At 37.5% G+C, this 13,019-nt stretch overlaps 1 protein-coding gene across 1 annotated transcript in view; it reads right to left on the bottom strand.

Annotated features, from left to right (window-relative positions):
• LOC124594686 (phospholipid-transporting ATPase ABCA3-like) overlaps positions 1-13,019 on the bottom strand; it is a 543,403-nt gene that overhangs the window by 356,956 nt on the left and 173,428 nt on the right. The window contains exon 13 of the mRNA XM_047133052.1: positions 5,007-5,256. Coding sequence (XP_046989008.1) covers positions 5,007-5,256 — 250 coding nt within the window. The remainder of the gene's footprint in view (positions 1-5,006; positions 5,257-13,019) is intronic.

The raw sequence follows: 13,019 nt of genomic DNA, 5'->3' as shown, positions 1-13,019 counted from the left end.
CTCTGACAAGGGACAAAATGTTGTGGCCCAGAGCCCAGCATGAGCATCATGGTAACAGCAAAGCTGGTCAGCTGTTCACATGATACTGTCGTTAACATCCTTGGAAAGGCAATAAAAGGTTGTAAAACAATGAGACATTGGCGATATGCCAGATGTCTGAGCCTTGTCACAAAATGTGGAGGTTGGAGGCTTGCCTGCTCTGTAAAGAAAGAGTAGGAATTAAAATCCATGGTGAAGAAATAAAAACTTTGAGGTTTTCCAATGACATTGTAATTCTGTCAGAGACAGCAAAGGACCTGGAAGAGCAGTTAAATGGAATGGACAGTGTGTTGGAAGGTGGATGTAAGATGAACATCAACAAAAGCAAAACTAAGATAATGGAATGTAGTTGAATTAAGTCGGGTGATGCTGAGGGAATTAGATTAGGAAATGAGAAACTTAAAGTAGTAAATGAGTTTCGCTATCTGGGAAGCAAAATAACTGATGATGGTCAAAGTAGAGAGGATATAAAATGTAGCCTGGCAATGTCGAGGAAAGCTTTTCTGAGGAATAGATATTTGTTGACATTGAGTATAGATTTAAGCATCAGGAAATCCTTTTTCAAAGTATTTGTATGGAATGTAGCCAGGTATGGAAGTGTAACATGGACAATAAATAGTTTAGACAAGAAGAGAATAGAAGCTTTCAAAATGTGGTGCTACAGAAGAATGTTGAAGATTCGATGGGTAGATCAAATAACTAATGAGGAGATACCGGATAGAATTAGGGAGAAGAGGAATTTGTGACACAACTTGACTAGAAGAAGGGATTGGTTGGTAGGACATGTTCTGAGGTATCAAGGGATCACCAATTTAGTGTTGGAGGGCAGTGTGGACAGTAAAAATCATAAAGGGAGACCAAGAGATGAATACACTAAGCAGATTCAGAAGGATGTAGGGTGCAGTAGTTACTTGGAGATGAAGAATCTTGCACAGGATAGAGTAGCATGGAGAGCTGCATCAAACCAGTCTCTGGATTGAAGACCACAACAACAACAACTACTTAAAACACAAAACAATACATCACAAACAATACATCAAGATTCTCCACTCCTTCACTGAAAAAAAAAATCTCTTAAGAATTAACACAAATATGATTTGGAGCATATCGCCCAAATGAAACAACCACCAAAGATTTGTAGAATAAAAGTCCACTTCAGTTGGCAGTAATTTCTTAATTTGTTCCCCCAGTTTCAAAGCATAAAGCTTCACCTTCAGGTGCCACCAACTGTCAGCAAAGGGTGGGAGCTGCTAGTGAACAAGTACTATGTGGTTCAGATACCAAATTGACAGCTACAGTTGTGAAAAGTATTTCTAGACCTACTAATGCATTAGCATTTAGAATGTTGTTCAGTAGAATATTCATTACATTATGTTACATCAGTCATATTTAATGGATCCTGAGGAGAGGGGTCTATGGGATGCAGATAGAAGTCAAGGTCATACATTTTATTTAAGTGTAGTGCAAGGAAATGAATTGCCTTAAGCAATATTTTTAGATTATATTAATTTCTATAGCCAAGGATTTGGCTTTGTATGTGAACAGCCACTGTCTTTTTTCCTACCAGTTGCATAATAACATTAACATATATTATTCCCAGGCCATCATTTCTTGCCACAGCTAAGTAACGACTCCCAAACAGCTTCAAACAGTCACTAAAAAATGTGGACCATCTGCTGGTGACTTGAAACCAATCGAAGTAAAATAAATATTGATCCAAGTAAAACAAATATTGATCCATCACGTAAGGTAACTAGTTGCTGTTATTTCTGAAAATATTCAATTTATGTGATTTTTACATAATCATTTGATGAGCAGATCTTTTTGTGCAGAAAAATTTTACGAATAAAACAAATACTGATCCATCACGTAAGGTAACTAGGAGCTGCTAATTCTGAAAATATTCAATTTATGTGATTTGTACATGATCATTTAATGAGCAGATCTTTTTGTACAGAAAAATTTTATGAACAACACTGCTTTGGACAGGGAAAAAAAAAACAACAACTGGTTTCTGTACATTATATTTCCTCATGGAGATAACAAACTCTCGGAACTTCTAAGTCTTCTGAACAATATTAATCATAACATACAGTTCACAGTGGAAAGAGACAGGAGGGCATGTTTAATTTTTGTATGCATATACATGAAGAAAAATCTTTATGGTACAAAGTCTACAGAAGTCCAATAATACAGATAGATAGCTTCACAAAAATTTCCATCCCCATTCACCATCCCAAACATTAGTGGACCATCCCAAAAAATCTGAGCCACAATACTTGGAGCAAAAACTGGAAATTTAAGAATCACTTTCAGAAGAAATGGCTACTTCGACAGAAGAAAAAGCTACTTGGACATCCTAAAAGATATTGGAAAAGGAAAAAAAAGGGAAAATTTTTCCAGAATACACAGCATTGACACAGTGATGCAACTGACAAGACAGGTGCATCAGTATTTGAACACTGCAAAGGAAGTACATCCACTGCTTGCCACAGTAGGAATTTACAAAATCCCTTCACATGTGGCTGAATGAACATAAGAACTATTAAAATAAGCATTGAAACACATTATGAAGAACATAAAAGCAATTGTCAGCTGAACATCATAGATAAATCTGCAGTAGCAGCTCATGCACCAGACTAGACAACCACCACTCTAATAATCTACTTTTATCAAGGTCCAATCATTATTGTTATGGAAAGTACGGAGGGGCCATTAACTTAAAAACCACAAAAACAATTTCAAAAGAAGAAGAGGACACAAATTACACAAGTTGTGGAGCTTGTTAGTGCTAAACAAAGTAAAACAGTACAACATCTTTTCTGCAGCTCAAACTCCTTAATATACAAGAGCAAGGCTCCATTAACAGACAGTGGTCAGATGATGTCACTAACCCAACGATTGTGTGGTTACGTATAAACAGTTCTTCTTGCAAAGCTCATTTGATTTCAGAGAGCAACTAATGAAGTTATTATAGCCTTTCAGGATGTCTCCAGCATTACAACCTGAAACTTTATGTACAGAAACATGCCTTGACTATGGCCTAATATCTGTATAAAAAAATTACTAAAAACAACTTCAAAACAATGGAAAGTCCTGGAAAGAATAACAACAATATGCAAAGGATGTACTGCTACTCACCACAGAGAGAAGGCATTAAGTCACAGAAAGGAACAATGAAAAAGAATCCTAGAAATGTTCAGCTTTCAAACTATGTAGGCTGTTAGCTGAACATTTCAAGGATGCTTGTCATTGTGACTGTAATTCAAAAACAACTACAATTTTTTGACTAATTTTGATAACATAATTATGAGCACAGAACTTAGTAACAAACTGCATTCCTTCTGATTAATATTTGATAGAATCATGACATATGAAACAGCAGATATAAAAAACAGCAGGTGTGTCTTACAAACAAAAATAGCAATTCCATTTCATAAAGCAGTTTCATTTTATATGCTGTATGTCAGGAACCTATTTTCAAGCTATGTTGTTGTTGTGGTCTTCAGTCGCTCCCTGTATTTTACCCCTGCCACCTTCAGAATTTGAAACGGAGTATTCCAGTCAACATTATCAAAAGCTTTCTCTAACTCTACAAATGCTAGAAACATAGGTTTGCCTTTCCTTAATCTATCTTCTAAGGTAGTCCAACATTTCTATGGAATCCAAAATGATCTTCCCCAAGATCGGCTTTACCAGTTTTTTCATTTGTCTGTAAAGAATTTGTGTCAGTATTTTGCAGTTGTTGTTTATTAAAATGATAGTTTGGTAATTTTCACACCTGTCAACACCTGTTTCCTTTGGTATAGGAACTATTATATTCTTCTTTAAGTCTACAGGTATTTCGGCTGTCTCATATAACTTGCTCGCCAGATGGTACAGTTTTGTCATGGTTGGCTTTCCCAAGACTATCAGTAGTTCTAATGGAATGTTGTCTGTTCCCAGGGCCTTGTTTCAAATTAGGTCGTTCAGTGCTCTGTCAAATTCTTCATAAATATTATATGTCCCATTTCATCTTCATCTATGTCCTCTTCCATTTCCATAATATTGCCCTCAAGTACATTGCCCTTATATAGACCCTATACATATTCCTTCCATCTTTCACCTTTCCCTTCTTTGCTCAGAACTGGTTTTCCATCTGAGGTCTTGATATTTTCTCCAAAGGTCTCTTTAATTTTCCTGTAGGCAGTATCTATCTTACCCCTTGTGATTCATGCCTCTACATCCTTACATTTGTCCTCTAGTCATCCCTGCTTAACCATTTTGCACTTCCTTTCGATCTCATTTTCAAGACGTTTGTATTCCTTTTTGCCTGCTTCATTTACTGCATTTTTATATTCTCCTTTCATCAATTAAATTCAATATCTCTTCTGTTACCCAAGGATTCCTACTTGCCCTCATCTTTTTAGCTAACTGATCCTCTGCTGCCTCCACTATTTCATCTCTCAAACCTACCCATTCTTCTTCTACTGTATTTCTTTCCCCCATTCTTGTTAATCGTTCCCTAATGATCTCTCTGAAACTTGTTACAACCTCTGGTTCTTTCAGTTTACCTAGGTCCCATCGCATTAAATACCCACCTTTTTGCAGTTTCTTCAATTTTAATCTACAGTTCATAACCAACAGATTGTGGTCCAAGTCCACATCTGCCCCTTGAAATGTCTTACAGTTTAAAACCTAGTTCAAAATCTCTGTCTTACCATTATATTATCTATCTGAAACCTTCCAGTGTCTCCAGGCCTCATCCATGTAAACAACCTTCTTTCATGATTCTTAAACTATTCTTCTTTCAAGCTATATGTATCTTTAACTGCAGTATAAGAATCCTCTCTCATAACTTTAGTATGAGACAGATACAAAATAGAAATTATCACAATAACAATAATTATAATAATAATAAAATTTCTTCATTTTCTTCGGCAGTTACCTATAATTTTGTCCACCAAAGCTTAGCTAAAACAGCATACCTCATGAACACTTCTTCCATTGTAGTAAGAGACACCCCGAAACTGAGGATGTCCAAAGATTTGCCATTATCCTCAAGTTCCTTTAGCATTGATTCAAAAACTGATGACTTTTCCTCTGTCAGAATATATGACAGCTCTGAACCAATGTTTTGTGCCACTTCTATGTCATCTATGTACTTTCTGAGGAGATTTGTAATTTCAGAAACATTACATTTCTCTCCCTTTACAATGATCAAATGATATCCAGCACCTGCAAAACAAAACAAGGATTATGCATAAAAAATGTATTATCATGACTTCATCAAAAATATAAATAATAGTCTTCTTCTATGCTCCATGAATGAGGCATTAAGCCTGTGCCATGCTCAGAAATTGCTTGTCTATCTCTTCTAAGGTCTTCCAACACCTCTTCTTTCTGCCAGTTTATAGGCTACAACTAGTTTGGGAAGTCACTTACTGCCCAACTCTTTGTATATGTTCACATCAGGTGTTGTGGTGTTTGGTTACTCTACTTTTTAGTTCTTGTTGCACTGTTTCATTTTTTATGTGGTCTGTTCTTGACTAGCTTTTTGTTCTTACAAATTTCGTTTCTGCACTTTGTATTGTACCTCAATTTCTTTTTGTAGGTACCCAGCATTAACGCCCATGAACATATGCTGGAGGACCCACACTTGTATAACATTTTGCTCTTATTTCTTGGCAGGTCTTATTTTTAAATACATTATGAACTGTGCCACACACATTTTCAGATCTAGTCAATTTTAAATTGAGATATTTATTATTGTCTAGGTAAATTTGACATCCAAAATAAGTGAAGGATGTCATTCATCCTAACATCAAGTTATCCACAATAATTTCGGATTTGGTTTTGGTTTGGAAATCTCAACATTCTATTGTTTACAAATTTTATTCACATGTTTAAGTGCACATTGTAAGTTGTCTTCTTTTTCTTGCAATATCAAGACATCATGTGCACAAATTAAACCAAACTGTGTCTTTTGATATTTTAATATCTTTCTGTATGTGATGCATCCAATTATGATAATTTCATTGATACGAATAGCTAAAAGAATAGGCAATATTTCAAATAATAGAAAATCCAGGATGGAATGTAACAATATTATGAAAAGGAAAACTGCTACTCACCATATAGTAAAGATGCTAAGTCGCAGATAGGCACAACAAAAAGATTGTTACAAATAAATAAAGCTTTCCACCATTAAGGCCTTCATCAACTATATTGTGTTTGTGTGTGTGTGTGTGTCTGTCTATTGTTGAAGAAGGCATTAATGGCCGAAAGCTTTATTTATTTATGACAGTCTTTTTGTTGTGTCTATCTGTGACTGAGAATCTCCGCTATATGGTGAGTAGCAATTTCTTTTTCATATTAGACAGTATTTGTCGCAGTTGCCATACTCCTTTATTTATTAAAATTTCTTCTGTTCTTATTTCACTCATGTTTACTACAATTTTTGATTATCTACATAGGCTTTTTGTAGCCTTGACTAATTTGTTAGGATATCAATCGCTTTCCATAATAGTCCAAATTTTGTTTCTGTTCACAATGCCAAATGTTTTTACCAAATCTATGAATGCTACAAGTGTTTGTACATTGTTTTCTCATCTTTTCCCTATTACGTTTTGCAGAGTAAATATGAAGGGCTTATTTAAATAGTGATGCAAGTGTATTTTTGTTCATTCTGAGATACAGAGTCCTAAAGTTAAATGAGCATTGAAAAATCTGCAGTTGAGATACCAGAAGTATTCCAGTATATATACTTGAATATTTCTGGTACCTCAACTGCAGGTATACACTGATGTCACCTAATTCGCCAGGATAGTGACGTCCACATATAGAAATGGCAGTAGTATCATATACACAAAGGATAAAGGGGCAGTGCATTGTCGGAGCTGTCATCTGTACTCGGGTGATTCGTACGAAAAGGTTCCGACGTGATTGTGGCCACACGAGAGGAATTAACAGATCTGGAACATGGAATGGAAGCTGGAGCTCGATGCGTGGGACATCTCATTACGGAAATCGTTAGGAAATCCAGTATTCCGAGATCCACAGTGTCAACAGTGTTCCGAGAATACCAAATTTGGAGCATTACTTTGAGAAGTAATGTTTGACAATGCAGTGGCCGACAACCTTTACTTAACGACTGAGAGCATCGGAGTTCGTGTAGACCTGTTGGAGCTAACAGAGCGGAAATCAATGTGGGACCTACGACGGACGTTTCTGTTAGGACAGTGCAGCAAAATATGCTGTTAGTGGGCTGTGACAGCAGACTACCGATGCGAGTGCCTCTGCTAACAGCACAACCTCACCTGCAGCACCTCTCCTGGACTTGTAAGCATATCGGTCGGACCCTAGATGACCCGGTCAGACGAGTCAGTATTTCAGTCGGTAAGAACTTACGGTAGATTTCGAGTACGACGCAGACCCCACAGAGCCACAGATCCGAGTTGTGAACGAGGCACTGTGCGAGCTGACGGTGGCTGTGTAGTGGTGTGGGCCGAACTTACACGGAATAGACCGGGTCCACCAGTCCGACAAAATCGATCGCTGACTGGAAAGGTTACGTTCGGATACTTGAAGAGCATTTGCAGCCATTTGTGGACATCGTGTTCTCACACAGTGGTGGAATTTTTGTAGATGACAATGCACCACATCACCAGTTTGAAGGGCATAGTGGACAATTCGAGTAAACGACCTGGCCGATCGTATCACCCGACACGGATCCCGTCGAGCTTTTACGGGATATAGACGAGAGGTCAATTCGTGCACAATCTCCTGCACTGGCAGCACTACCACAGAGGCAGCACAGCTCAATATTTTTCCGGGGTCCTTTTGATGACTCGTCAAGTCCGTGTCACGTCAAGTTTCTGCACTGTGCTGTGCTAAAGGAGATCCGACACGATATTGAGAGCTATCCTGTGGCTTCTGTCAGCTCTGTGTACTCGTGATCGAGGTTCTGGTTGGCCACGTTTGAAAACCACAGGGGAGGATTAGTGTGTGGTGCATGAAGCATGTCGTAAAACCTTCACATCTGTCCCTGCAATTCGAGAATGAGAATGAGCACCTTTGAACATTCTGTGGCATCCTGCACTAAGGTCAGGGACTAGCACCATTCAGACCAGGAAATTACCCATTCTAACAGCCACTGTGGGAACAGGGTGCAACCGACTACAGCTTGTATCGCACAGTGACAGTCGATTCCTGGCTTCTGGACTCTGAGGTCATATTAGGATCATTACAGCAACTGGTGGAGAAGGTTGAGAAGATCAGCCTCACTTACATAATTTCAGTGAAGCTAAAAATCTGCTGCATTGTCACAAGAACTGCTTGTAGCCACCCTGGTTTTGAGTCAAGTGGAAAGATTGTACGAGAGACTTCAAAGGTTCTGTGTGCGGTTTGCTAGACTTGCGCCGTAGGTTTGAGAACTGCACTCTCCTCCTAAATGGCTCCAATGTGCTCTATACATCAGAGTGTACTACTCAGACAGCTGACTGTGTGTAGAGTACACACTAGAGATGACCAATCTGCCCACGAATGGATCTACAGAGTAACCAATCGGTGACTCAATAAAAATTAGTGGTACTCTTTGGATCCAAAATATCTATCCAGTGATGTTAGTGAGCCTAACAAAGTTTCTAGGTCAATATGGTGAGACAGCATTCCACGGAATGCGGTGAATTATTCACTGGGACATAGACTATGACAGTAAGAAATGTCACCCACACTGCAGAAAATATGATGTAGACAGTATGTATGGATGTACTTTACTGTTGTGAGCTTCCACACAAAAAAAAATAGAGATTGAAGGAATGTCAGTTTTTTAAGTCATGGCATTAATGCAGACAACACTTTCTCACCTTTTATTTTTCCTTTCAACTTGAACAGCTTACAAGGAGCTCCCACGGTGGTCCATTTGATACTTCAACATGAGAGACTGTGAAAGGGGAGCGCTCACCAATTATCTTCAAGCAAGTAAGCTGCAAGGAACTGACTCACAATAGCTCTCCGGCCACTGCTTCATACCACACAGTTTGTGAGGTAGTCGTCCCATTCATTCCACTCTCGTATCACGATGCAGGTTACAAAGCTCTTGGCTCATTCACTGGTTTAGTTCACAGTTCAACCTGATTTCTAATTGACCTAGTGTTCTGAGTTCAAGTTCAGCTGAGTGTGAATTTTGTTAATTATAATAACAAGGTGTGTGTATTTCATTTTAAATGTTTTGTATCTTTTTGAGCACGTGTCGATTATAAAATATACTAAATGTACATTTTTTCTTGTTTCAAGATTATTTCTACTTAAAACGTGCAAGTGGAAAACTGGATGAAAAAAAAGGAAAATATCATTTGATTTTATCCATACTGGATGAGAGGTCGTGGTTGTGAATGTCAATGTTAAAAAATATATCAGCTCAACCACCTGTTTATAGTGTAAAACACTAAGATTGACGCGTTTCGAAAGTCAAGCTTCCATCATCAGAATAACAAAAAGTAAAAGAACCTGTTAAAACTCACTAAAATGGAACATGCACCAGGCACAATAAAATTGATGGTAAAATTAAAACATCGTGGCTACTTCCCTTGTTGCAGCCGTGTCTTCCAAGGTGCATCTCCAGATAGTCATCAAAATATAAAAAACTCTAAAATGGTGTCGCCTATAGTGTTCAACATCTAACCACATGGCCCTCTCCTCTATCATCGTAAACCGCCCGTGTGTCTTCGTTGATACCACACACCACGTAGCCATACATGACACTGAAACGTGAGTGAGCTCTCGCGCAAGTACACAAGGAAGTCACAGAGATGTCTATACAAACAGATAATGTATACATGTTCCAAGAACCTCATGAAATGATGGTATCCTGCAAATTGCTAAAATTGTAGTTACTGAAAGAAACCAGTGAAATGTTTGAAAAAGTTATTTGTATCACCAGTTAGCTTTTCATTCAGTGTGTTCTGATTATCCCCGCTATGTATTTTAATTTCCAGCTGTTCTAGTAGATCCAGCTTTTTGCCATTGTCCTGTCTATGTAAAATAACAAGATCCTGATCTATTCCCAGCATGGGGTGTCCTGTTTCCCAAATATGCGTGGCTACAGCTGACTTTTCAAAATTATTAAGCTGGAAAGCATCACTATGTTCTTTGTAATGTACTTTAAAGGACCTACCAGTTTGGCCTACATAGCTTGCCTTGCACGTGTTACACTGAATTTTATAGACCCCAGCTCTCTCATATTTATAGCTTTCCTGCTGCAAATTATTTCTTAGTTTAAACCGCAGCGTATTATTGGTCTGAAAAGTGGTATCAACTTTAAAAGGTTTGAAAATGTTAGCCACTTGTTGCGAAATATCACCGAAGTATGGTATTGTGACTCTCATAATATTATTTGCAGTATTCTTCCTTGCATTCATGCACTGTTTCTGTCGTATTAATTTATTGACAACATTTTGGTGATATCCATTAGCTCTGGCTAGTTGTTTCACGATGTACAGCTCAGTAATTCTGACTTCTTCATTCATAGGGACTCTAAAGGCTCTATCTATCAAAGATCTAAAAGCAGAAAGATTCTGGCTATTAGGATGGCAGGAATTATTTTGTATCAACAAATCAGTTGTGGTTGGTTTCCTAAATATTTTAAAAACATGCCTACCATTTTGTTTCCTAATACTTAGGTAGAGAAATTGCAGTTCACCATTCTTCTCTTCTTCCACAGTGAATTCAATTTTACCGTGTAACTCGTTAAATTTATTTACTATTTCTGCAAATTCTTTTTCTTGTCCATCAATAAGACGCAGCGTATCATCTACACAGCATTTGTAATATACAAATTTATACATGGGATATTGCAGGTTAACGAGGAGTCTTTTATCCAAATGATTTATAAAGATGTCTGTTATGGTTCCAGATATACTGGAACCCATAGCCAGTCCAACTTTTTGCATATAAAATTTATTGTTAAAAGAAAAATAATTATATTTCAGAACGAATTCTAACAGTTCGATGAATTCGACTATTTCTTGCTGAGACAGTGTTTTGTACTTAAGCAAATTTTCTTTGATGACCTTAACGGCCTCATTTACCAGCACATTCACATAAAGGTTTTTAATGTCTAGAGATGCTAGGCGGGCCATGTCAATGATAGGCTTATCGTTAATTTCATTTATCAAAGCTAATAATTCAGCTATTTGATGTATCTACTGTGTTCTTTACTGAAGCTTGTCTCAAGGCCCTTCATAAGTGATGGTTGTGCTTTTGTAGGACTGGGATGAACAATTGTTTGTATTTCCTTGAATTTAATTTAGCTTTTGGACAGGATACATCAAAAGTATTGAGAACAACCACGAGACAATTCAACAAAAACCAAATCAATGAAATAGAAGCAAATTTTAGAAGACATCACACTTGGGCATTTTATAAAGCCTTTAAATCACCACTATTGAAGTTTAAACCTCCTACATTAGATATAAGAGGACTCGATGGAAAACTAAATTTGAATGACAAATCATGTGCTACAGCTTTTCGAAATTACTTTTCATCCCTGCTGAATGCTGAAAATCCAAATGAAAAGCTTGATTTTTATCCTGCTGTTCCTCCTGCAGATAGTCCCCCTCCCACATTAGTCCCCCTCCCACATTAGTCCCCCTCCCACATTAGATGAAATCATGAAAACAATACAAGGCTTGAAAAATAACAAATCTGGAGGTGAGGATCACATCTTGGCTGAAATGTGTAAATACGCAGATCATGATACAACAAAACATCTCCATGATATCATAGTGAAGATTTGGGAAACTGAAACTCTACCTCCAGATTGGACCATAGCAATTATTCTCCCACTTCATGAAAAAGGCGATAAGAGTAATCTGAATAATTACCGAGGATGTACAAGATCTTTTCCAGACTGTTGGTAAACAGAGCTAAATCAGTCATAGATCAACAATTGGGCGAATATCAAGCTGGTTTCAGGATCTTGTGCACAGCAGATCCATAACTTGAAATCTGTTATATCATACGCCAAATCAAGATCAAAAATGTTTGTTGTGACCTTTGTCAACTTTCAGAAAGCATATGACTGAATTGATCAAGAAACAATAAAGAACACCCTTGCCAAATTTGGTCTAGATAGGGAAACAACCAATCTGATAAGCGCCACTTTAAATAACACAGTGTCAAACGTCAAGTTCAGAGGTGAACCATCAGAACCATTTGAAATCTGTACAGGGGTGAGACAAGGTGACCTGCTCTCTCCATCGCTTTTCAACTGTGTCCTGGAAAAGATAGCCAGAGAGTGGAAAAAACCATATCACCAGGTTATGGGATTCAAATTGGACACAAAAGAAATGGCCTCAGTGGAAACTGTTTGGCTTTTGCTGACCAGCTGGCACTCATTGCAATAAGCTTCAAGTGTCCAGCCTACAATCAATTGCTGCTAAGATTTGCCTAAAAATGGCATTTAACAAAACTGAATTCATCACAAACATCAAACACGATCCTCCTTATATTGAAATACAACAAGAGAAAATCAAGCAGTCAAAGAAATTTAAATATCTTAGAGAAATAATTACACCTGATGGTTCAGAAAATACAGCTGTAGAAAGCAGGTGTTCTAAACTAGAAGGTGCTTTTCATCTGTGCAAAGACTTATACAAAAGCAAAAGCCTGTCTTCAAACCTAAAACTTTGTCATTATAACACTGTAATTAGCCCGTCAGCTTTGTATGCATCAGAATGTTTAAACATGATAAAGAAAGGACCACTACGAAAACTTGAAATAAAAGACAGGATAATTTTGAGGAAAATCCTTGGCCCTATCAAAGAAAATGGAGAATTCCACCGAAGACACAACTGTGAATTATACAGAAGACATTGTTACCAGCATGAGGAAGCAGAGAATGATGTTTTTTGGTCATCTGGAAAGAATGAACCTGCAAAGTCTTACTCATTGCATACATTCATCAATTTCAAAAACAAAATCATATTCAAAATGAGAAA

This window comes from Schistocerca americana, chromosome 2 (genome assembly GCF_021461395.2).
Source record: "Schistocerca americana isolate TAMUIC-IGC-003095 chromosome 2, iqSchAmer2.1, whole genome shotgun sequence".
NCBI classification, from domain to species: domain Eukaryota; kingdom Metazoa; phylum Arthropoda; class Insecta; order Orthoptera; family Acrididae; genus Schistocerca; species Schistocerca americana.
The sequence above is the reverse complement of the archived record's forward strand: the minus strand, read 5'-3'. Positions and strand labels throughout refer to the sequence as shown.